This window comes from Haematobia irritans, chromosome 3 (assembly GCF_050003625.1).
Source record: "Haematobia irritans isolate KBUSLIRL chromosome 3, ASM5000362v1, whole genome shotgun sequence".
Classification (NCBI taxonomy): Eukaryota; Metazoa; Arthropoda; class Insecta; order Diptera; family Muscidae; genus Haematobia; species Haematobia irritans.
In genome coordinates this window covers 193,880,691-193,906,700 of record NC_134399.1, presented here as the reverse complement: position 1 = coordinate 193,906,700, position 26,010 = coordinate 193,880,691, and the positions used below count along the sequence as shown (strand labels likewise).

Here is a 26,010-nt window from a genome sequence, read left to right as displayed (position 1 = left end):
ATATTGGCCACACCATAAATTGTGATCCATGCTATAATCGATGGGATTTATCGTTAAAATTGAATACAGAATCCCACTACTACTAGGCAAAAATGGAGATTTCCTGCCCTGTGTGAACGTAGTATTATCGACTTTAAAATAACGACTATTAGCAGCGTCCTTATGATATAAACGCCCCATATGGGTATTTCGATATAAATTTTTAAAATATAGGCCGATATATAATCGATTGTAATGATAATAAATGGTATCGGTAATCCTCGTAGTCGATTTCCCTTCACTACGGAGTAAGTGTTTCTGTCACATACAACGCAAAATGTAAATAATTCATTGTAAGGGAAAGTTGAAAATTATTGTTTATTTGCGATAGAAAAAACCGTGAAAAATGTGGGTGTTTAAAATCTAATTATTGTCAAATGATACAAATGCAAAAATAAATTAAAAAGAAATAATAAATCTCATGACCATTTACGCACTTAATAGCAACAACAACAGCAGCCCGAAAAAAAACCAGATACCAATTGTTAAGCAATAATATTAAGTTAATCTCTACTGTGTGTGTGTATTATATTTTGCTTTATCAAATTAGTGGATCATTTTTAAGTTACTAATATATTAAACAAATTGTGAAAATATGAATGACGATACAGTGCGAAAAAATAGCATATCTATCCTATTGCGCCTCCGAAAAGACTCAGATAGGATCAGTAAAACGGGAAAAAGTCATTAACAAACAATCACACCTTATACATCATCGCAATGACACACAAATACAAGTACAAACAACATTTTCGGTGATTTATTAACTAAATTCGTACATATTATGTATGTCGCATAAAACAGAGCTATGTAAAAAACAAAAACAATTCGCCTCTCAGCAACCGACATCATTTAATTTGGATCATTCTCCATTACTTATTTCTTTTCCTGTCTGGTCATCTGTTTGTGTGGGTATGCCTGTATTTTTGTGGGAGGGCATTGTATACACATTACTTATTATGAAGTGGCTGACGGGAAGTGCATCCATACTTGCCGTCTATCCCGTCCGTCCATCCGTTCCCCTAGCCACTTTAGTTTAATTCAAAGTGATTGTGTTGTGATTTTTTTTTTGTTGGTGTTTTTCACTTGCATTTCTGGTTTCTCGTTGTTTTTGCATACATATGTGTCTCTTTAAATGTATTTTTTTATACATTGTTTGTTATATGTATAATTTATTTATATTTATTTTGTATATATGTCGAGTTTCATTGGTGTTGTTTTTTGCACAGTTTTTTACCCAAATTATTGTTTTTAGTGATAACCATTTTAAATTTTGTTTTACTTATATATGTGTTTGTTATGTATTTGCACAATTGTTTCCATTCCAAAAGTTATGACAATAATGGGTGTTTTCATCGGGAATTTGCCAACAAGTGAATAAAAAATTTTCTTCGAAAAGTTAAACACAAGTTTATTTTGTCATTAGTCAAAATAAATATGGACTTATCGCTGAAATAAAAACTAATGGAACACTTTTAATTCCATATTGAGTTCTGCCATTAGGTTTTATACGATTTTATAAGATTCCTCATTGTCACCAAATTCTGGGTCCATACGACTGGGATGGCTACATTCAATTAAAAAGCTCCATATCATATGTCATATCTCTTTCAACTCACCAGTTTCGAAATATCTCAAATCATTGCTATTCTACAGGGTAGCTGAAATGTAACGCTAAGCGCTATATATATTTTTTTCAATTTTTGTCAAATTTTATTGTTTGAAAGCAAAATATATCCTAAATAACATCAAATTCTACAATCAGTTTGGATTTGCTCGAATTTGCTACCTTTGTCTTGAATTATGGAATTATGGAATATGGAGAATTTGGTACTTTTTATTTTTAGCGTATATCTTATACTCCTAAGTGCACCCACCATGCGCAAAAGTCCAACGAATTGAGATCAGATGATTTTAGTGGTCATTGTGCGATAGAAATGGAGCGAGGGACCTCCATTTTTAAGTCATCGGCGTGCTTGAGTACTGTTAGCCAATCTAACGTGTACATTTTCAGCTGAACTCTTTGGCAAGCAAATCCGATAATATTGTTTGTTCGCAAAATGCTCAATTTGGTGTGGCTTCTCATCGGAGGAAACATAATACAGTAAGTTAGGTTAGGTGGCAGCCCGATGTAACAGGCTCACTTAGACAATTCAGTCCATTGTGGTACCACATTGGTGAACTTCTCTCTTATCACTGAGTGCTGCCCCGATTCCATGTTAAGTTCAATGACAAGGGACCTCCTTTTTATAGCCGAGTCCGAACGGCGTTCCTCATTGCAGTGAAACCACTTAGAGAAGCTTTGAAACCCTCAGAAATGTCACCGGCATTACTGAGGTGGGATAATCCACCGCTGAAAAATTCTTTGGTGAAAAATTATTGGTGCTGAAAATTTTTTTTGTGAATCGGTGAGCTCTTGAATTTTCGGCACTTAGATAGCTTAAGTCCAAAGTCATTTTTCGTCGTGCAATGGTCGGTGACAGACGAGGGCTTTTGAAATTATCACATCCTACGGTTGGTTGCAATAGAAAATTGAATAAATGGCTTATATGAAAGAATAAACCGATTTAAACCATATTCAGCTCGTCGTAAACCAAACTCTAAATTAAGTTAGGTAAAGTGGCAACACGATATTTGGACTATTCAGTCCATTGTGATACCACAGTCGTGAATTTCTCTCTTTTCAATGAATTCTGCCCGATTCTATGTTTTTTTATAGCCGAGTCCAAATGGGGTTCAACAAAACCTTGAAAACCCTTATAGAAGCTTTGAAATATTAGGTAATATCACCAGAATTATAGAGAGGGGATTCTTTATCACCCACACATAGTTGAGATTTTTAACAAAAAACAAATCAAATCAAAAAATTTGGCTTCATTAATAAAATTAAACGTACTTAATTTTTGGACATAATATGAGCATCATTAAAGGATAATTTTAAAATTGTACTTAGAAGAGCCAAATCAATATCCGTTTTGAATGCGTGACGAGCATTGGCACAGCTAGTAATTCTACCTAAATTCTCTAAAACTTTTTCGAGAACAACATATCAATTCCTTCGTATTAAGTTTTTTTTTCAATAAAAAACTATATAATCGATATCAAACATCACGCGAAATTCCATTGTTTTTATCCCATGTTATCGTCAGAGCTGTTTAAATTATTTTCATTTTTGAATGTTTTGTAACAATCAAAAAAAGTATTGTGTTGATAAAACGTTTTTTTATTACAAGCTCTATAAATACGTTGTACATTTCCAAATTGAGTACGAGGTACGTGCCATAATTTCAAAATGGCAAATATTTATTAGTAAAATATGTATAAAATGAATATTAGATTTCGCTGTGAACTTTTTGAGAGAGGAATATAAGCAGCAGTGAGATGACCTTAAGGATGCTGTTGGTGGGTCATTCTTTATAACTTATTTACGGTCGATATCCCTCCAATTACACGACCTGAATTGAGAGTAATTAATTCATTCATTCGAGTTAGTTAAGAGTAAGATTGAAAAGATAAAAGTAAAGAAATGTTAGCATTTTAAACAGTTGTATGCAATAAGTCGAATTTTTAATAATCGCCAATCGAAAAAGTTGTAGTCGTTTTTTTATTATTGTTGAAACTTTTGGAAATATTTTAAAATTTTAAAAAGTCTAAAAATCAAAAAAGGAATTTTTTCTGAAGTCGACATTTGATTTTTTTTTTTTAATTTTTGGACATGTTAAAATTTTGAAAAATGATTCTGTTTACAATCCTTACCTTATAAAATCCTTCAAGTAGCTCATTCCAAACAAAACATCATTTCGTTTTATAATTTTCTAATATAGTTTATATTTTTACTGTACAATGTAACATACAATACTTACGAGGATTGCTTTTTATATACCGGTATTGGGCAACCTTAGTGTAAAGCTTGACATTTTTGAGGTCAGTACGTTTTGACATACGAGAGCTATTTTTGTTGTTTACTTCAACTTAGAAGATTCATCTCGCCCAAAAATTGAATTAATTCGTGAACATTTTCGTTGGTCTTTTTTATACAACTTTCGGTCTTCGGATTAACTCAACAACAGTGCATAGATGACCTTAATTCAATTTTTGGCGATGAAGCTTCGTCCGAGGTCGTAGTTCACTCCAGGACGAAATAAAATTTTGACAAAATTTTCTATAGAATTTTGACAAAAATTTTCTATAAAAATAAAATTTTGACAAAAATTTCTATAAAAATAAAGTTTTAACAAAATTTTCTATAGAAATAAAACTTTGATAAAATGTTGACAAAATTTTCTATAGAAATAAAATTTTGACAAAATTTTCTATAGAAATAAAATTTTGACAAAATTTTCTATAAAAATAAAACTTTGATAAAATTTTGACAAAATTTTCTATAGAAATAAAATTTTGACAAAATTTTCTATAAAAATAAAATTTTGACAAAAATTTCTATAAAAATAAAGTTTTAACATAATTTTCTATAGAAATAAAACTTTGATAAAATTTTGACAAATTTTTCTATAGAAATAAAATTTTGACAAAATTTTCTATAGAAATAAAATTTTTACAAAATTTTCTATAAAAATAAAGTTTTAACAAAATTTTCTATAGAAATAAAACTTTGATAAAATGTTGATAAAATTTTCTATAGAAATAAAATTTTGACCAAAATTTTCTATAAAAATAAAATTTTGACAAAAATTTTGTAAGAAATAAAATTTTGACAAATTTTTCTATAGAAATAAAATTTTGACAAAATTTTCTATAGAAATAAAATTTTGACAAAATTTTCTTAGAAATAAAATTTTGACCAAAATTTTCTATAAAAATAAAATTTTGACAAAAATTTTGTAAGAAATATAATCTTGACAAATTTTTCTATAGAAAAAATTTTTTGACAAAATTGTCTATAGAAATAAAATTTTGACAAAATTTTCTAAAAAATAAAATTTTCTATAAAAATAAAGTTTTAACAAAATTTTCTATAGAAATAAAACTTTGATAAAATGTTGACAAAATTTTCTATAGAAATAAAATTTTGACAAAATTTTCTATAGAAATAAAATTTTGACAAAATTTTCTATAAAAATAAAACTTTGATAAAATTTTGACAAAATTTTCTATAGAAATAAAATTTTGACAAAATTTTCTATAAAAATAAAATTTTGACAAAAATTTCTATAAAAATAAAGTTTTAACATAATTTTCTATAGAAATAAAACTTTGATAAAATTTTGACAAATTTTTCTATAGAAATAAAATTTTGACAAAATTTTCTATAGAAATAAAATTTTTACAAAATTTTCTATAAAAATAAAGTTTTAACAAAATTTTCTATAGAAATAAAACTTTGATAAAATGTTGATAAAATTTTCTATAGAAATAAAATTTTGACCAAAATTTTCTATAAAAATAAAATTTTGACAAAAATTTTGTAAGAAATAAAATTTTGACAAATTTTTCTATAGAAATAAAATTTTGACAAAATTTTCTATAGAAATAAAATTTTGACAAAATTTTCTTAGAAATAAAATTTTGACCAAAATTTTCTATAAAAATAAAATTTTGACAAAAATTTTGTAAGAAATATAATCTTGACAAATTTTTCTATAGAAAAAATTTTTTGACAAAATTGTCTATAGAAATAAAATTTTGACAAAATTTTCTAAAAAATAAAATTTTCTATAAAAATAAAGTTTTAACAAAATTTTCTATAGAAATAAAACTTTGACAAAATTTTCTATAGGAATAAAATTTTGACCAAAATTTTCTAAAAAAATAAAATTTTGACAAAAATTTCTATAAAAATAAAGTTTTAACAAAATTTTCTATAGATATAAAACTTCGATAAAATGTTGACAAAATTTTCTATAGAAATAAAATTTTGACAAAATTTTCTATAGAAATAAAATTTTGACAAAATTTTCTATAGAAATAAAATTTTGACAAAATTTTCTATAGAAATAAAATTTTGACAAAATTTTCTGTAGAAATAAAATTTTGACCAAAATTTTCTATGAAAATAAAATTTTGATAAAAATTTTGTAAGAAATAAAATTTTGACAAATTTTTCTATAGAAAAAAATTTTTTGACAAAATTGTCTATAGAAATAAAATTTTGACAAAATTTTCTAAAAAAAATAAAATTTTGATAAAATTTTCTATAGAAATAAAATTTTGATAAAATTTTCTATAGAAATAAAACTTTGATAAAATTTTCTATAGAAATAAAATTTTGACAAAATTTTCTATAGAAGTAAAATTTTGACAAAATTTTCTATAGATATAAAAATGTTGATAGAATATTCTATAGAAATAAAATATTGAAAAAATATTCTATAAAAATAAAACTTTGATAAAAATTTTCTACAGAAATAAAATTTTGACAAAATTTTCTATAGAAATAAAATTTTGACAAAAATTTTCTTTAAAAAAAAAGAAAATTTTATAGAAATAACATTTTGACAAAATTTTCTATAGGAATAAAATTTTGGCAAAATTTTTTATAGAACAACAATTTTGGCAAAACTTTCTATAAAAATAAAATTTTGACAAAATTTTCTATAGAAATAAAATTTTGACAAAATTTTCTATAGAAATAAAATTGTAACAAAATTTTCTATGGAAATAAAATATTGAAAAAATTTTCTATAGAAATAAAATTTTCCCAAAATTTTCTATAGAAATAAAATTTTGACAAAATTTTCTATTGAAATAAAATATTAACAAAATTTTCTATAGAAATAAAATATTGACAAAATTTTCTATACAAATAAAATTTTGACAAAATTTTCTATAGAAATAAAATGTTAACAAAATTTTCTATAGAAATAAAATATTGACAAAATTGTCTATTGAAATAAAATTTTGACAAAATTTTCTATAGAAATAAAATTTTGACAAAATTTTCTATAGAAATAAAATATTGACAAAATTTTCTATACAAATATAATTTTGACAAAATTTTCTATACAAATATAATTTTGACAAAATTTTCTATAGAAATAAAATTTTGACAAAATTTTCTATAGAAATAAAATTTTGACAAAACTTTCTATAGAAATAAAATTTTGATTAAATATTCTATAGAAATAAAACTTTTATAAAATGTTGACAAAATTTTCTATCGAAATAAAATTTTGACAAAATTTTCTATAGAAATAAAATTTTTACAAAATTTTCTATAGAAATAAAATTTTGACAAAATTTTCTACAGAAATAAAATTTTGATAAAAATTTTCTATAGAAATAAAATTTTGATAAAAATTTTCTATAGAAATAAAATTTTAACAAATATTTCTATGGAAATAAAATTTTGACAAAATTTTCTAAAGAAATAAAATTTTGATCAAATTTTCTATAGAAATAAAACTTTGATAAAATTTTGACAACATTTTCTATAGAAATAAAATTTTGACAAAATTTTCTGTAGAAATAAAAATTTGACAAAATTTTCTGTAGTAATAAAATTTTAACAAAATTTTCTTTAGCAATGAAATTTTGACAAAATTTTCAATAGAAATAAAATTTAGACAAAATTTTCTATAAATATAAAATCTTGACAATATTTTCTACAGAAATAAGATATTTTGACAAAATATTCTATAGAAAAAAAATTTTTCTATAGAACCGTGCATGTGACCAATATTGCATGAACATTTGACGGTCAAACAAATTTGTTCACATTGAATACCATACAATTTGTCAATCGCACAAAAAATACGAGAAAGAACAAAGCTATTGATGATTCATATTTGGTTTGGTCTCTAATCCCGAAATATAAAAGCCAACCCTCGTCTATAATATAGTATATCTTATAAAAGTCACCGATAAAAAATTAACTCTATGAATAATTGATAATAATTAAAGTGTTGTCATCCATCCAAATTTACTTCTCATACCACCTTCGTACCGGGTATATACAAACGAACTTATCTACGTCATACGCTAAGTACTTGTTAGCGCCTTGTACAATTATTTCCCCAATCGTTATGCTGCTGTTGTTGTTTGTGCTGCAACAATTTTCCTAATATCGGTCATGACTGATAATAGCACCGCCCTCATATAAGTTCAAGTTTATATTTACTTTATATTAATTTTGCTAAGTTATATTCTGTTATTTATATTCGGCTATGAAATTAATTTGGATGATGGTATTTTTTTTCAGTCTTGTAATATTTAATGTTTGTAAAGGACGAAATTAAAATCCCTAACGGAGAAACTATCTTGAAATTTTGTTATAATTTGGAGAGAGAAAAACATCATTCACGTCATTCGAAACAATAAGCCACAATGGAGTCGAATACGGAAGGAAATCTCTTAGAGATTATGGATTTAGCACGTACACTAAGGCAGGAGCAATTATTCATACAACAAGAACAGGCAACATTTCTACAGCTTACCGAAGCATTGTCAGAAAATTCATCATCAATAACAAAGGTAAGTTACGTGCTTGTGAATTGTTGATTTTTTTACAACTACTTTTTTATGTTTATTTTACAATAAGTACAATTTGCTTTGTCCATAGCTTGTTGGCATTAAAATTTAATATCATATGTTTTTTTTTTGTTTTTCAGTTGGCTTATATATGTGCCCAACAAAGACGAAATCTTAATGATTTAATAGTCTCACGTCCAGAATTGGGTCCTTCATTGTGTTGCCGCCGTGCCAATAATTATGAAAAATCAAATTTCATTGATTCCAAGAAAGTTTTAAACTATGAAGTAAGTCGGAATTCCTTTACAACAAAACAATTTACACTCAATTTATTTTTGATTTTTAATTTTCAGCATGCCATTGCCTATGAAGAACTCTTCAATTATCTGTATAAATCTCCTTTTATTTTGGCTGTATCACTTGCTACAGGTGATAGCATTGCTGAAATCTCACCCGCCCATATGAATTCAGTTATACAAACCATAAGTACTGGAATTTTTGGCAATGCCATAAATAGCAAAGATGTCGAAATGATTTTGAAGCTATTAAGAGAGCTCATTGAAATACAAATTGTAACCAGTGATAATCCAAGAAGACTACTGCGTGCCAATGCTTCATCGTTTGCACGTATCTATCATCGTTTAAATGAGTCAATGTTTTCGGCGAAAATCTTTTTGACCGCTGCTTTATTTCAACCCATAATGAGTGTATTAACTGAAACTGATACCATCCTGGATGTTGATCCACAAAAGGTCATACAACGTTTCAGTACAAAGGAAAGAATAAGAAGGTAAAACATAATTTGGTATTATAATCTCAAAAATATATTGGAAGCCCAAATTAAAAATGCCGGATTGACTACAGTTGGCATCAGACAAATATTCATGACATATTCATAGGTTAGGTTTGGAGTAGTGGCAGCCAGTTATAATTTTTAAAGCTTATTTACAATTTTCAGTTCTTTGTAATACTACAAATAGAGAGTGTCAATGAGTGCTGCCCAAGTCCACACAGAAAAAAATATTCCTAAAATACTATAATTAAAATTGTATTTGAATTTTCAAAAATATTCAATTAAAAATTTAATTGATTCAACAATAAAAAACAAAAATCAATCACAAAAATTAATATTATCATTTTTTAATTGAATCAATTATTTTTTAATTGACTTTGGTGATTAATACCATCATTTCTGTGATTGAATACATTTTAATTAAAAATTAATTGGTCAATTAATTTTGTAATAGGATCCAAAAAAAACTTTTCTGCGTATGTTTAGCTCTATGACTAGGGACCTCCTTCCCTCCTCCTCCGAGGCGTTTCACATTACGTGAAACCATTTAGGGAAGCTTCGAAACTCTCGGAAATGTCAGCATTACGGAGTGGGGATTATCCACCGATGAAAAACTTTTTGGTGTTTTCGTCGAAATAGGGATTGAACCCATGACCCTTTCTTTGTATTCAAGCCGGGCATTTTAATCATTGCACCGCGGTGGCTTCCATAAGTTAATTTTTTATTATTATTTTTATAATCATTTATCAATCAAATAATTAATTAGAAATTAAAAATATTAAAAAAAATATTACATTATTAAATTAAATGTTTTTTTCGACGCTTTCTATTTATTTTTTAATTGGCCCAATTAAAAAAAATTATTTGGTATTTGCCACAAAACTCAATTTATTTTGTATGTGTGGTAATCAATTAATTAAATAATAATAATTAATTTACCTTTAGATTTTTGTACGATTTAGCACTTTAAGATGTTTTTGAATTTTCTTTAGATTTGGGGCAAATTTAATGATTCTAGTATACGTATAGAAAATAATTATTTCCAGACAAATTTTTCGATTACATGTTTTTATTTGGACTTTTTGTTTAATTTAATTAAAATTTTAATTCGGATAAAAACCCAAACGTTTAAATATTTTTCTGATATTTAATTTTATAAAATCTAAACCTATTTTTTCATCTTTCAGATTTGGCCCCGAAGATTCTGCTGAATATGCTGACAACATAGATAAATTCCATGCAGAGACTATCAATAAACTGCATAGCTTGGCGAAAATCTTCATCGATAGTTTACTCTACAATTGGTCACTTTTTCCATCGACACTACGCTGGCTAGTTCAGACAATGTGCCATCAACTCAAACAATCTCATCATTTTTCGGAAAAAGTTATGAATGAAATAATTACCGACATGGTATTCACACACTTCATATGCCCCGCCATAGTGAGTCCTGATGTTTTGGGCATTATTGATGCACCCATATCGGAACAAGTGCGTTTCAATCTTATGCAAATTGGACAAATTGTTCAAATGTTGGCTATGACTAAACATGATGAAATCGATGCGAGATATGCTGAAGTTTATGGAAAATTTGAATCGAATATGGTGACACGTTTGATAGACTTATTATTGGTAACCCAAACGGGAGAGGATGTAGTGGCAATTTTGGCCCAGCAAAGTGATTTCGATAGGACTCAATTGATGACCACTCAAAGGGAGTTGGGTTACTTCACTGAATTCTTTCGCATTTTGACCGCATCAGATGAATATGAAATTCCCGAAGAGGATAAGGAAAAATTAAAGAAAATTATTAAAAATTTACCCGAGAGCAGTGGTATGAATGGGGATGTGCAGCAAGGAGCAGCTGCTACATCCTCAGAGTCACCAGCTAAAGAGAAATCAAAACAATCACTTATAAGTAAAGCCACCAAAAGCAAGTTAGCCAAGACCATGAGTTTTGCGAATAATGGTAATCACAGTAGTGGAGAACCAACAAATGGCCTGGTGAATGGAAATCATGCTTTACACACCAATGGCTTGGGAGAGAGCAATGCTTCTAATCATAACTCAAATCACACGTCACCCACCCGATCTATGGGTCCGGAAGTGGGGCTTGACAACGAACCCATATTGGTTTTTACCCTCTACAATAGAGGCGATCAAAAGTTACAACCTCTATCGGAAGAGGAAGTCCTCAAAATGAATAGTATTGGTCAAGATATTAACAATAGTGATTTGGTGGATACTGAAAACTATCAGCAAGAATCAACAGTTGATAAATCTTCAGTCGTCAATGGTTTTGATGGTATCGATGGAATGTCTGATGTTCTTCGGCCTCTGCACAATAAGACTGCCAGATTTTCCCTCTCACATGACGATGCCTCTATAGGAAACTCAGATAATCTGGAAGCAGTTAGTGAGGTACCCTCAAATCATTCAGTAACCAGTTCCTTAGAACTTGAAGAGAATGTGGAAAATGACAATCTTTCCGATATGGTGTCGGCCAATGTATCGGGTAGAGGTACACCCAACATAAGTGGCAGAGATACACCTTCGTCTCAGGTTACTGATGGAGAATCCCTCAACAATGCATTGCCTACACCGCAAATGCAAAAATTGATATCGAAGGCTCGATCTGACATTGAGGATAAATTTTGTAAATTTGAAATTAAGAAATTTGAGGGAGACGAAACTGTCTCAATTATTTCAGATACTTGGTCGACCGATGTTCTGGCCAGTGATTCCGAAACAGTGGATGCCGTCGAAAGGGAACGCAATTTTTCTACACCGCTTATACCAGCGGCTGTCATACTGCCAGGAGACAATAATTTCGATGTGCGGGCAGGCTATTTGGATGCATCGGATCAAAGATCAGAGTCAAATTGGAGTACAGATGTCTTGGCTTCAGACTCGGAGAAATTGAATGAGTTAGACACGGATGACAATGTTAGCATTACAGCTAGATCAGATACCATGGTTAGTGAGCGCTCTGAGAGAGAGCGTAATCAATTGGCAGCTGCCATTTCATCGGGCCCAATGAATCGCCATGTACGTTCTTTAATACCCTCGCAATTTCCACCGGTATCAGGAATAAATGTGAGATCATTTAGACCTTCAACCGTTGGTGGTCATGGAATGGCACAAATAGCTAAATCCACATCCCGTGGAAGTGTAGACGATGTAAATGTTAGTGGTGGCAGCAGTGGAGGCAATGCAAGTGATCGCTCTCAAGAAGATTCAGCATTTTACGATGCCATTAATTCTTACGATGATAATTCCAAACCAATAGCCAATAATGGTCCACCTCATTATTCCTACTTCGATGGTTCATCGCTGGCAAGAAGTTCAGTGAGGACTACCAATCCTATGGGGGCAGCCGAAGATAGTTTCCAACAAAACTACAAATGTATAACAAATGAAGGAGATAAGGACACTTTTCTATCGCCAAGCACTTCATCGGCTGCCGCCAGTATGCATCGAAGTCGTATGAGAAGGCAGACATCGGCGGAGAGTAGTATTTCAAATCAAAGTCTGAGTTTGGAAGAGCAAGGAGCAAAATTGCCTTCTCCTTTGGCATCGCAGCCATCGTCATCACACAAAAAGAAACACCAAAATAATATCAGCAACGAATCCAAGGATCTAATTGATTTTTCAGATTTTTGTGATGACAAAGATCTAACACCACCATCGGCAGCACCACCGCAACCTCCAATTTTGGATGGCCTACTGGATGAAGTGGTAGAACACCGCACGAGCTCTACATTGCAAAGAAATGCTGGAGAAGATGGTCGACGAAATGGCATTATGGCCCTGAAAGGTGGACGCGAATCCAGTGAACGTGGTTCCCATTCGTCAGTGCATCTACGAAGGCATCAATCATTGAATTACGAAAACCATGAGATTGTTTTGAATAATGTACCCAATCGGGTATCAGCTATGCCAAATCTTTCACCTCAAACAGATGAAAAGCCACCACAGCAACAGTCTGCGGATGAATTGTTGCTTTTGTGTAATAAGACTTCGGATCTGAAAATCGATGATGTGGACAATGTAAACGAGGCTGCCCGCAATACTCCCACAAATATTATTGTGTCATCCAGTAGCATAATGATGCAATCGTCTAGCACAACTAAACCGAATAAATCCACAGGAGCTATACCGAAAAGCATTAGTTTTGATGCTTCAGCTGATAAGACACATGACCCTTCACCATCCTCATCATCAGCGGCGGGTAGACATCAGAGATCTGCCGGACGGTTTCATGAATCGCCACGTATTAATGGAGGCGGTTCGACAAACTTAAATTCAAATTCGGGCATTTTCAATAAACTGAAGCAAGGCATTTTTAAGCATCGACGAGGTCATAAGTCTCGTCATCCCACATCAAACTGTGAAGATATTTCCCAATGTTCACGAAATGTTTCATTCTCTAGTAACACAGGCGATGTTTCATTGGATCTCTTGAGTGCCAATTTACCAGTATCCAGCGGTTTACCCAGTGGTGGCGGTGCGGGCTACTATGACATGACGGAGGATATTTTGGCCAAATACAGGCGGAAAGTTAGTACATCTAGTGAGGCAACTAACTCATCTATAGGTAATGGGGCCGTGGGTGGTAGCAGGACGAACGATGTACTAAACAAGCAAGAAATGAGGTATGGTATTATATTGAATGGAAATGAAAACCAAAAGTTGTATTTTTATTTCTATATTTATGTTTGTTTTTTCCTTGCAGTAACCACACACATCCATCCATGCATGATAAAACGATGACATTTAATATCATAAAGAAAAAGATACGAACTGTACTCTCTAAGACTGATTTGCATTCAGGCGATTTTAGACACACCACTGTAAGTAGCTATACCTAAACATAAATATTTTTGGTTTTTATTACGAAATTAATTGAACATGGAAATATCTATGACACCAATCATTGACTTCAATTAAAAAATTAAATGATTCAAAATTAAATTTAAAAAATTATTAATTAATTAGATTGGCTTCAATCGAAGAAAATTCAATAATTTCAATCACTGACATCTATTGAAGAATTAATTGATCCAATTCAAAATTTAATTAAGTAAAGTTAATAACCGAAATCAATCATAATTGATCCAAAAATATTAATAATTTCAATGACTTTCCAATGAATCAAGACTTTACGGCACGCAGTTTAGTTTTTGTACAGTGGGTCTTATAGAAAATATGTAAAAAAAGTATCAGTATTTGCGCTGTTTAGAAAATCCTATCTAATGACTTTAGTGATTATGAAAACTGAGCTCTAACCCTTTCCAATGAACTTAGTTTCTATATCGCACGGGGCATAGTTTTAGTATAGTAAGCTAAATAGTAATATATCAAATTCTAATTTGGAAAACTAAATTCGTATTTAGGTTATTGATTGCCATACGAGCCAAAAATAATCTACCAAAATTTGGAAAACATTTTACCAGAAAACTACCAAACAAACAATTTTTTGTTTTTTGGCAAAATTTTAACTCTATAGAAAATTTTGTCAAATTTTTATTTCTATAGAAAATGTCAAAATTTTATTTCTATAGAAAATTTTGTCAAAATTTTATTTCTATAAAAAATTGTGTCAAAATTTTATTTCTATAAAAAAAATTTTGTCAAAATTTGATTTCTATAAAAAATTGTGTCAAAATTTTATTTCTATAAAAAAAATTTGTCAAAATTTGATTTCTATAAAATATTTTGTCAAAACTTTACTTCAATAGAAAATGTTGTCAAAATTTTATTTCTATAGAAAATTTTGTCAACATTTTATTTCTATAGAAAATCTTGTCAAAATTTTATTTCTATAGAAAAATTTGTCAAATTTTTATTTCTATAGAAAATTTCGTCAAAATTTTATTTCCATAGAAAATTTCGTCAAAATTTTATTACTATACAAAATTTTGTCAAAATTTTATTTCTATAAAAAAATTTTGTCAAAACTTTATTTTTATAGAAAATTTTTGTCAAAACTTTATTTCTATAGAAAATTTTTGTCAAAATTTTATTTCTGTAGAATTTTATTTCTATAGAAAATTTTGTCAAAATTTTATTTCTATAGAAAATTTTGTCAAAATTTTATTTCTATAAAAAATTTTGTCAAAATTTTATTTCTATAGAAAATGTTGTCAAAGTTTTATTTCTATAAAAAAATTTTGTCAAAAAATTTATTTTTATAGAAAATTTTTGTCAAAACTTTATTTCTATAGAAAATTTTGTCAAAATATTATTTCTATAGAAAATTTTGTCAAAATTTTATTTCTATAGAAAATTTTGTCAAAATTTTCTTTCTATAGAAAATTTTGTCAAAACTTTATTTCTATAGAAAATTTTTTCAAAATTTTATTTCTATAGAAAATTTTGTCAAAATTTTATTTCTATAGAAAATTTTGTCAAAATTTTATTTCTATAGAAAATTTTGTCAAAATTTTATTTCTAATAAAAATTTTGTCAAAATTTTATTTCTATAGAAAATTTTTCAAAATTTTATTTCTATAGAAAATTTTATCAAAATTTCATTTCTATAGAAAATGTTGTCTACATTTTATGTCTATAGAAAATTTTATTTCTATAGAAAATTTTGTCAAAATTTTATTTCTATAGAAAATTTTGTCAAAATTTTATTTCTAATAAAAATTTTTTCAAAATTTTATTTCTATAGAAAATGTTGTCAAAACTTTATTTTTATAGAAAATTTTTGTCAAAACTTTATTTTTATAGAAAATTTTTGTCAAAACTTTATTTCTATAGAAAATTTTGTCAAAATATTATTTCTATAGAAAATTTTGTCAAAATTTTATTTCTATAGAAAATTTTGTCAAAATTTTATTTCTATAGAAAATTTTGTCAAAATTTTATTTCTATAGAAAATTTTTTCAAAATTTTATTTCTATAGAAAATTTTGTCAAAATTTTATTTCTATAGAACATTTTGTCAAAATTTTATTTCTAATAAAAATTTTGTCAAAATTTTATTTCTATAGAAAATTTTTCAAAATTTTATTTCTATAGAAAATTTTATCAAAATTTCATTTCTATAGAAAATTTTGTCAACTTTTATTTCTATAGAAAATTTTGTCAAAATTTTATTTCTATAGAAAATTTTGTCAAAATTTTATTTCTATAGAAAGTTTTATAAAAATTGTATTTCTATATAAAATTTGGCAAAATTTTACTATTATAGAAAATTGTGTAAGTTCCTCTTAGTTGGAGAGGAATATATTGCAAAATCTACGAAACCATCAAGAATTCTACCAATCTATCAAACAGTGGCAACCGTGCTCACGACTCGGCCAGAAAGTAGGAAAAGTTCTCTTCTGCAAAGAAAACAAATGTCAAACGTATAAATGTCGCACAATGCATGCAGCTCTGGTATTATGAAGCGCTGTTTTGATAAATTGGTTATAAAAGCATCGGCAGTTATAATTTAAATAGTCTGCCAAAAAATTTAATAGGTTGAAAATATTTATAAAAAAGAACATTAGGTTAGGTTAGGTTAAAGTGGCAGCCCGATTAAGATTCAGGCTCACTTAGACTATTCAGTCCATTGTGATACCACACTCAAAATTTCCAACAAAAAGAACATTAGTTACTACAAAGTAGGTTCTAAATCCTAGTTTCCTTACGTTTCGTAAAGCCGGCAGAGAACTGAACTGGGTAACGCCGACGCAAACTATATGATATTTTAGAGAAACGCCGACAAAAACTGCATGATATTAGGGAAACTTTCTTCCTGACTGCCATCTACTGACGCAGTTTGATTGCACAGTTACGTTCTCTTGTATTTCCTTCTCTCTGACTGGGCTTAGTTTTTGCTATAAATTTGTCTTCACATATTTATTAAAATTAAAAACATAACTAATAATTAATATATTGTTTTTTTTTATTTAAAAATCAATAGAAACAATTTTTTAATAGAATCTTTAATAATTAAAAATTATTATTTTTTATCCATTTTTATTTATTTTAATTGAAAAACTATCAGCAATATTTTCCCATTTTATCCTAACTAATGTGTATCCTCAATATTTCCTTACTTTCAGCATGGCAATATCTCTCCTCTCCTAACATATCTACAAATTCAATTAGCCCAGGCAATTAATCTTCAAAATTTCCAACAAATTTCCTATGTATCGGAGGCAATACGTTGCATTTCGACCCTTGATGTGGCACAGCATACGCAAATTATGACTGAACTACAAAATGACATGCAAAAAAGGCAAAGCTATTTGCAGTATCTAATGCGTTATCGTCAAAATCTCCTTATGGTTATGGAAAACATTGAACAATTCGAATCGAGATTAAGAAGTGAGAGTTCAACATGTAATCGCTATTTAATGGCTGTATGTATGAGAATGTTCTTTGACAAACGACAAGATAGATTCTCGACATTCCAAGAAGAATTTGCACGTCTAACAGTGTACGATGATAAAGTCGATTTAATCGAAGAATTTTTAGACAGCCTTATAGCTGAGCTTGTAGCAATGGGAGGCATTCTCCATGGTATGCCGGAATGGCAAATTGTGGAAGCTCGTCTATCACTGGAGCGTATACTTTTACAAAATATGTATCAACAGGTTATGTTTCCAAATGAAGATGCTGATTTGTCTAGAGATAGGTGAGTGTATATAAAAATTACATAAGCTTGCTTTAAAGTCAAAGTTTTTAAAATTGTCAGATCTTTATATTTTATTGGATTCATTTCAATTTTTTTCGTGTTCTTCTTATTATTTTAGTGTGTTGTCTGAGCATATACGTAAATTACAGAAAGTTATAACACCATCCCATTCAGCTTTACGAATACCCCAAATATATCTCTCGGAAGCCCCCTGGAATTTTGCCCAACAACAATTGTCATTTATTTCAGCTTATAAAACTCCAAGAGAAAAACTGCATTGTGTTGAAAGGTAAGTCATAAAAATAAAACACCTTCTGTGCTACATATTAGTAACATTATTTGAATTCATAAAAGTTCAGACTGTTCAGACAAACAGTCTGAACTTTTAGTACTCTTGTACATGTAATGATATCATGGCTTATTCATTAGCCTATCATCAGTTTTTATGGTGCTAGCAAAGTTAAAAATGTTGTCCAAAATGGTTGGTTGTTTCGAATTTCTACATCCTCAACATGAAAAACATGCGATAAGTTGCTTGGAAGTACTTCGTAAGCGAGTAACTTTTCTTGGATTTGGCTCATCCTAAAAAACACCCATAGCGTCTAGAGCTATTTACTTTCGGGCTCATACTCGTAAATCCACGATTCATCAACTGTAACGACGTCATAGACGTGTTTCTAAGCAGAGTGATCGTATTTTTCTAGCATTTTTTTTTTTGGACCAATCGACGCTATAATTTTTTTTAGTGATTTACAAATTATGTGGAATCCGACGCTAACAAATTTTTTGTGACGCTCAAATGTTCATACAATATTGAATGTATGCTGGTCTCACTAATGCCTAAGGTAGTCTCAATCTTATGATAGGTTAGGTTACATATTGCAATATCAAGAAAATATTTGATTAAAAAAATTAATTGATTTGATTTTCAATTAAGTTTTAAGAATCAATTAATTTTTTAATTGATTCAATTAGTTATATAGTTAAACTTCAATCCAATTTTCAATTAACTTTTTAATTAAATGAGTTAAACAATTAATAATGTTTTGCAGTCATTTATTAAATTTTTAAATTAAATTGCTAATTGGAAAAATTATTTAAAAAAACGGAAATTTTCGCCACTTTTCTTAACTATTTTGATTTCTTTGCTTGATTAAAAAATGATTGTATTATTATTGCTTTTTTTAATTTTTGTTTTTATACACTCCATCATAGGTATATTAACTTTGTCATTCCGTTTGTAACACATCGAAATATTGCTCTAAGACCCCATAAAGTGTATATATTCTGGGTCGTGGTGAAATCCTGAGTCGATCTAAGCATGTCCGTCCGTCCGAACGAACAAGCTATCGTCTTCAAACTTGGCACAAGTAGTTGTTATTGATGTAGGTCGGATGGTATTGCAAATGGGCCATATCGGACCCCCAGATTTGGCTTGCGGAGCCTATAAGAGTAGTATATTTCATCCGATCCGGCTGAAATTAGGTCCATGGTGTAAGTATATAGTCTCTAACAACCATGCAAAAATCGGTCCATATCGGTCCATAATTATATATAGCCCCCATATAAACCGATCCCCAGATTTGACCTCCGGAGCCTCTTAGAGGAGCAAAATTCATCCGATCCGGTTGAAATCTGGTACGTGGTGTTAGTATATGGTCTCTAACAACCATGCCAAAATTGATCCATATCGGTCCATAATTATATATAGCCCTCATATAAACCGATCCCCAGATTTGACCTCCGGAGCCTTTTGCAGAAGCAAAATTCATCCCATCCGGTTGAAATTTGGTACGTGGTGTTAGTATATGGTCTCTAACAACCATGCAAGAATTGGTCCATATCGATCCATAATTATATATAGCCCCCATATAAACCGATCCCCAGATTTGGTTTGCGGATCCTCTAAGAGAAGTAAATTTCATCCGATCCGGCTGAAATTTGGTACATGGAGGAGCAAAATTCATCCGATCCGGTTGAAATTTGGTACGTGGCGTTAGTATATGGTCTCTAACAACCATGCAAGAATTGGTCCATAATTATATATAGCCCCCATATAAACTGATCCCCATATTTATCCTCCGGAGCCTCTTGGAGGAGCAAACTTCATCCGATCCGGTTGAAATTTGGAACGTGGTGTTAGAATATAGTCTCTAACAACCATGCAAAAATTGGTCCACATCGGTCCATAATTATATATAGCCCCCATATAAATCGATCCCCAGATTTGTCCTCCGGAGCCTCTTGGAGGAGCAAAATTCATCCGATCCGGTTGAAATTTGGAACGTGGTGTTAGAATGTTGTCTCTAACAACCATGCAAAAATTGGACCATATCGGTCTATAGTTATATATAGCCCCCATATAAACCGTTCCCCAGATTTGATCTCCGAAGCCTCTTGGAGGAGCAAAATTCATCCGATCCGGTTGAAATATGCAACTTGGTGTTAGTATATGGCCGCTAATAACCAAAATTGGTCCATATCGGTCTATAGTTAATTTTTTATTAAAAATTTAAAAAATTTTATAATTTTTTTAACTGATTAAAGGCCGAAACACAATGAAAAAAAGCAGGCGTATGCTTAGCTATTTTCTTTGCTTTAAAGCGGCTTCCTTTTTTCCAACACACATTGAAAATCTTATTTGTCGCTTCATAAACATAAACAAACTAATATTTCCATATACAAACCTGGAAGCAACAAATGTTTTGAAGCAACAAATGTTTTGAAGCAACAAATGTGTCAAAAGCAAAGCAGCCAATAGAAGCCGAAAAAGTTAAAATTTATTTAACTCATTTTCACGCTTCGGCGTCAAGCTTATATTTATTGTGCGCATTCTCATATAATTATGAACGTTTCAACTTTTTTCGAAGCAAAGAAAAAAGCGAATAATAAAGCTGCGTGTTCATTGTGTTTCGGCCTTTAATCTTTCGAGTTTGATTAACAAGTTAATTGTATCAATTAATTTTTTAATTAAAAATTTACAAATTTTCAATCATTGACCTAACTGACTTAATGCTTCTAGTTTGATTAAAAGGTTAATTGTATCAATTAATTTTGTAATTGAAAAAGTTTTCAAATTCAATTAACTTAATTGTAATATCTCCTCTATCGGCCCTAGGTTTCAAATTACACAACCGTGCAAATAAATAAATAAATAACTTTTTAATAGGTAATTTTTTGGTGATATTTTCTTGTGTGTAGAATTAATTGGAAATTACAAATATTCTTGATTAAAAATTATTGATATTTTCGAACTTATAGTTAATTTTTAATTGGTTTAGTTAAAATTTTAATTCACTTTTACCACAAAACTCAATTAATTTTTTTAATGAAATAATAAATTATTGATTTATTAATAAATTTTTACCTTTGAAAGAGGTTTCATTTGAAATGTAAAATGTTTTATTTGAAGTGGAAATTCTAACTGGTATACCGATATGAAGTGACCGTCGAGATACAAATGTTTCGATAGGGAAAATTTTTTGTGAACGAGCCCTTATTATTTTTTTTTTATGCTTGCTATGACACCTGTGAAAAATATTTAGTGTACATCAAGTCAACATCATATTTTTTCATCGAGATAAAAATGTCGAATTTTGTACCCAAAAAGTGATGTTTTGCGGAAAGCATTAATTTTTTGTTTTCATTTGAAGAAAAGTGCCGCAGAGTCGAGTGTTCGAATGCTTGTCGAGGTGATAATGCTCTATCAGCAGCAACATGCAAAAGATGGAAAATGGAGAACATGGAAGATCTCCAAAAAAAGTTTGAAGACGCCGAATTGGATGGAGATGACACTTTGAGTCAAAAGCAAATGGCAGCAATGTTAAATGTTGCACAACATACAATTTCCGTTTAAAAGCTATGCGAAAGATCCGAAAGTGTGGAAAATGGGTGCCACATGAAAAAAACGCTCATTTCATACCGGTACATCTGGTATATAAAAGACAACCTACGAGGGTTATTTTAAGAATATTGCCAGTTATTATTTTTTATTAAATGTTTCTACAGTAATTTTGTTTGTCTCAGTAAATGAACGCTTTCTTAAAAAGCTTTTATTTTTATTTTATTTTATTATTTCTCACAAATTTTCCGAAAATTTTATAGTCGGTAGCGCCCTGTTTTATTTCTTTCCTTTATATACATAATAAATATATTTTACTTAACATCTCGATTATTATCATATAATTCCCAGATGTATATCCAGTATAATCAGTTTACTACATATGTCAAGTGGTAGATTACCAGCAGCAGATGATCTTTTACCCGTACTCATTTACGTTGTTATTATGGTAGGTTTCCATTTTGCCATAAACTTTGAATTTCTTATACTAATATAAACAAATGTGTTGTATTTCCATATATATTTTAAAGGCTAATCCTCCTTATTTATTATCAACTGTTGAGTATATCCATTGCTTTATTGGTGGAAAATTGGATGGTGAAGAACATTTCCATTGGACTCTTTTCGATTCAGTGGTGAAATTCATAAAAACCATGGACTATTCAGAACATTAAAAAAAAGTGGGACATGGTGGAATCTTGTTTTGTGAAATGTGTTTTCTTTTTTTTGTTTGTTTGTTTTATAGTTGTAGGGCCTTGTTTTGCTTTCGGTTGTTTTAAGATTACTTTAATTTTTTTCGTATATAAGTATATATGTATATTAATTTTATAAGTTATATAATTGTTATGGATGTTTTGTAGAAAACCTAACACGTATTCAAATGGATTTAGAACAACAACAATATTTACATATGTTATAGTATAAACTTTTAGTGGTAATTTTAAGAGATTATTTATTATTATTATTATTACTTTACTACAAACAAAAACGGAATAAGCAATAGTTAATGCAATGAAGATAAAATTTTTTAAAAATTGTCCTGCATGTTTGAATGTTGTCATCGTTTCCAAAATTATTATCACTATCTACAAATACCACAACTACAACTACTAATTAAAAACTACATTTACACTATTCTTTTTTCAGAATGTTTAATGATATTGTATTTTCTTAAATATCTATATATGTAAAAAACGGTATTATATTTAAATTTCTATATATCCACCACGATGATTTATTGAAAAAATATTAAATATTTTTCGATATTTATTACAATATAAATATATACATCAATACAACTATAGTAACTACGAATATACAATTATAGTAAAACAAACACACACATATTTAATATTGATACATAATAAATATATTAAAAGTTTATAATTAATTTATTTGCGCTTATTGATTATAAAATAAAATTAATTAATAAATAAATTAAACTGACTACAAACATCAAAACATTATACATTGTGTTTCTGTTTTCTCTACTTACATGATCAGGTGAATAACAGAGTTCTCTGGAAATTGATTAAATAATGAATTTTATTCAAATAAACTGTTTGCACTTACTATTTTAATTGTCATCTTGTCCACAATTCTCTTATGTGATTTTTTTTAAGTGGCGCTTATCCAACTTGAAATAAACTCATACGCTATATAGTTTGATGAAACAATTAAAAGTTGTATGTGTTTGTGTTTCTTACCCGCATTTTATCTCAAATCAATCTATAGATCAATTAGAAAGAATTCACTTTTATTAAAACAGAAATTTATAGTAATGAATTCGACTTTAATTAGCTTATCATGTAGAATCAATTGAAAAATAATTGTTATCCATCACAATTTATTTATGATGTTTTCGTATTGCAGTGAGTAGCCACTCAACCACTATAGATGCATTAAGGGAAAAGTGCTAGTTGACACGCAGACAGATAAATACGAAATTCCATGTTGTTAAAATTCAATGGAAAATTTAAATGAATATTTATTGTCAATGAAAACAAAAAACAGGAAATTAATATATACAATTATTTGTAACACATTAGAATGATATTAAAATTTATTATTTGATGAGTGACAGTTAATCGTAAAAAAAATCGATGTTGACTTTTCATAATCTTCAGCTTTGAGTAACAAATGTTGCCGCAATCGTCTATTCATCGAAATTAACTTTTTAAATATATAAAATTTTCACAACATTTTCTATAGAAACAAAATTTTAACAAAATTTTCTATAGAAATAAAATTTTGACAAAATGTTCTACAGAAAGAAAATTTTGACAAAATTTTCTATAGAAATAAAATTTTGACAAAATTTTCTATAGAAATGAAATTTTGACAAAATTTTCTAAAGAACTAAAATTTTGACAAAATTTTCTATAGAAATAAAATTTTGACAAAATTTTCTATAGAAATAAAATTTTGACAAAATTTTGCTATAGAAATAAAATTTTGATAAAGTTTTCTATAGAAATAAAATTATTCTACAGAAATAAAATTTTGACAAAATTTTCTAAAGAACTAACATTTACAAAATTTTCTAAAGAAATAAAATTTTGACAAAATTTTCTATAGAAATAATTCTTGTTTTGTTATTGTTGTTTTTTTTTCTTTAATCATACATTGACTAAACTACAAGTGTAGCTTAACCAACAGAGGAAAAGTGTTTATGCCAAACATAAATTAAATGTAAATAATCCCCATTATTGTAATCCCTACTTGGATTTTAAAACACATCTATTCTCGTAGTTACATTATTAACGAAATCGATAAATATTAACGATAATCAAACCAAACCACGGCTTCAGTGCTTTGTGCGAACGAAATTTATATGCTTCCTTCTTATTCGATTTGATCTCGCATACTGTTAAGACGTAAGTTCCAAGCACAATAAATCCAAATAGATTCCATCAAATCTAAAACATATTCCTTGTGTTCATTCTTTTATTCCTATTGGCTATTGGATTTTTGTTCGTCTTCCATATATTTTACCGGAGTACAAAGTGGACGACTATTTCAAATAGTCTCCTACTTTGTTTTTGGCTCACGAGAGATTTCGTTCCATAGGTTGGCTTTGTATATATGCCATTTTATGACATAAAAGAACCATTCATTAAATTTTTCAGGGAACGCACATGTTAGTAGAATTATTTGATTTTGAAATGAGTAAATTCTAGGGAATTTATTGTTACTAATTACAGGTTAAACTAAATAACAGAAGCCGTTTGTTACTAACGGACAGACAAACTTATTAAAAACCCATCTTCGGTACACCACCTTTTGGTTCTGTAAAATATCGAAAACGAAGTTTTCTAATATACAAGACATAGATGCGTTGTTTCTTCATAAAAGTAGAGAGATATACCGAAAAGAAAACTGGAATAGTTGCATTTCTATAGAAAATTTTGTCAAAATTTTATTTCTATAGAATAATTGGTCAAAATTTTATTTTTATAGGAAAACATTTTTATTTTATTTTTATAGAAAATTTTGTAAAAATTTTATTTCTATAGAAAATTTTGTCAAAATGTTATTTCTATAGAAAATTTTGTCAAAATTTTATTTCTATAGAAAATTTTGTCAAAATTTTATTTCTATAGGAAATTTTGGCAAAATGTTATTTCTATTGGACATTTTATCAAAATTTTAGTTCATTAGAAAATTTTGTTTAAATTTTATTTCTATAGAAAATTTTGTCAAAATTTTATTTCTATAGAAAATTTTGTCAAAATTTTATTTCTTGAGAAAATTTTGTGAAAATTTTAGTTCTATAGAAAATTTTGTCAAAATTTTATTTCTATAGAAAATTTTGTCAAAATTTTATTTCTATAGAATAATTTGTCAAAATTTTATGTATGTAGAAATTTTTGGCACGCTTTTATTTCTTTAGAAAATTTTGTCAAAATTTTAGTTCTTTAGAAAATTTTGTCAACATTTTAGTTCTTTAGAAAAATTTGTCACGATTTTATTTCTATAGATTTCTATAGAAAATGTTGACAAAATTTTCTATAGAAATAATTTTGTTTTGTTATTGTTATTGTTGTTTTTTTCCTCTTTAATCATGCATTGACTTAACTACAAGTGTAGCTTAACCAACCGAGGAAAAGAATGTTTGTCAAATTTATTTGGGCAAAGCCCTATAGACTGCAAGATGTTTGGATAGACGCACGTTTCGGAATTACCACATTCCTCATCAGCATCCTCTACTTGCAGCAAAACTATCAACCAATTATCAGAATAAATTCAGGCAGTTCATTAAACCCAACAATGAACC

The 26,010-nt window shown here is 28.6% G+C and overlaps 1 protein-coding gene across 3 annotated transcripts; it reads left to right on the top strand.

The window, feature by feature from the left end:
- Positions 1-265: 265 nt before the first annotated feature.
- Gapvd1 (GTPase activating protein and VPS9 domains 1) lies at positions 266-23,200 on the top strand. Of its 3 annotated transcripts, none has more exons than XM_075301075.1 (10): positions 266-332; positions 8,198-8,469; positions 8,607-8,753; positions 8,820-9,256; positions 10,447-13,914; positions 13,995-14,112; positions 17,319-17,893; positions 18,012-18,182; positions 22,086-22,182; positions 22,265-23,200. In XM_075301075.1, exons 2-10 carry the CDS (start codon positions 8,323-8,325, stop codon positions 22,406-22,408), a joined length of 5,304 nt encoding a protein of 1,767 aa, XP_075157190.1. In that variant the 5' UTR covers positions 266-332; positions 8,198-8,322; the 3' UTR covers positions 22,409-23,200. The 3 variants fall into 3 exon arrangements, with proteins under 3 accessions (XP_075157190.1, XP_075157188.1, XP_075157191.1); XM_075301073.1 differs by having other exon boundaries at positions 271-387; XM_075301076.1 differs by having other exon boundaries at positions 279-318.
- Positions 23,201-26,010: the final 2,810 nt, after the last annotated feature.

Bases quoted from the DNA above. Each gene is read 5' to 3' on its own strand.
- Gapvd1 (XM_075301075.1), top strand. From the start codon at position 8,323: ATGGAGTCGAATACGGAAGGAAATCTCTTAGAGATTATGGATTTAGCA. The intron at 9,257-10,446 runs GTAAAACATAAT...TTCATCTTTCAG, and splicing joins ACAAAGGAAAGAATAAGAAG to ATTTGGCCCCGAAGATTCTG. The intron at 14,113-17,318 runs GTAAGTAGCTAT...CCTTACTTTCAG, and splicing joins GCGATTTTAGACACACCACT to CATGGCAATATCTCTCCTCT.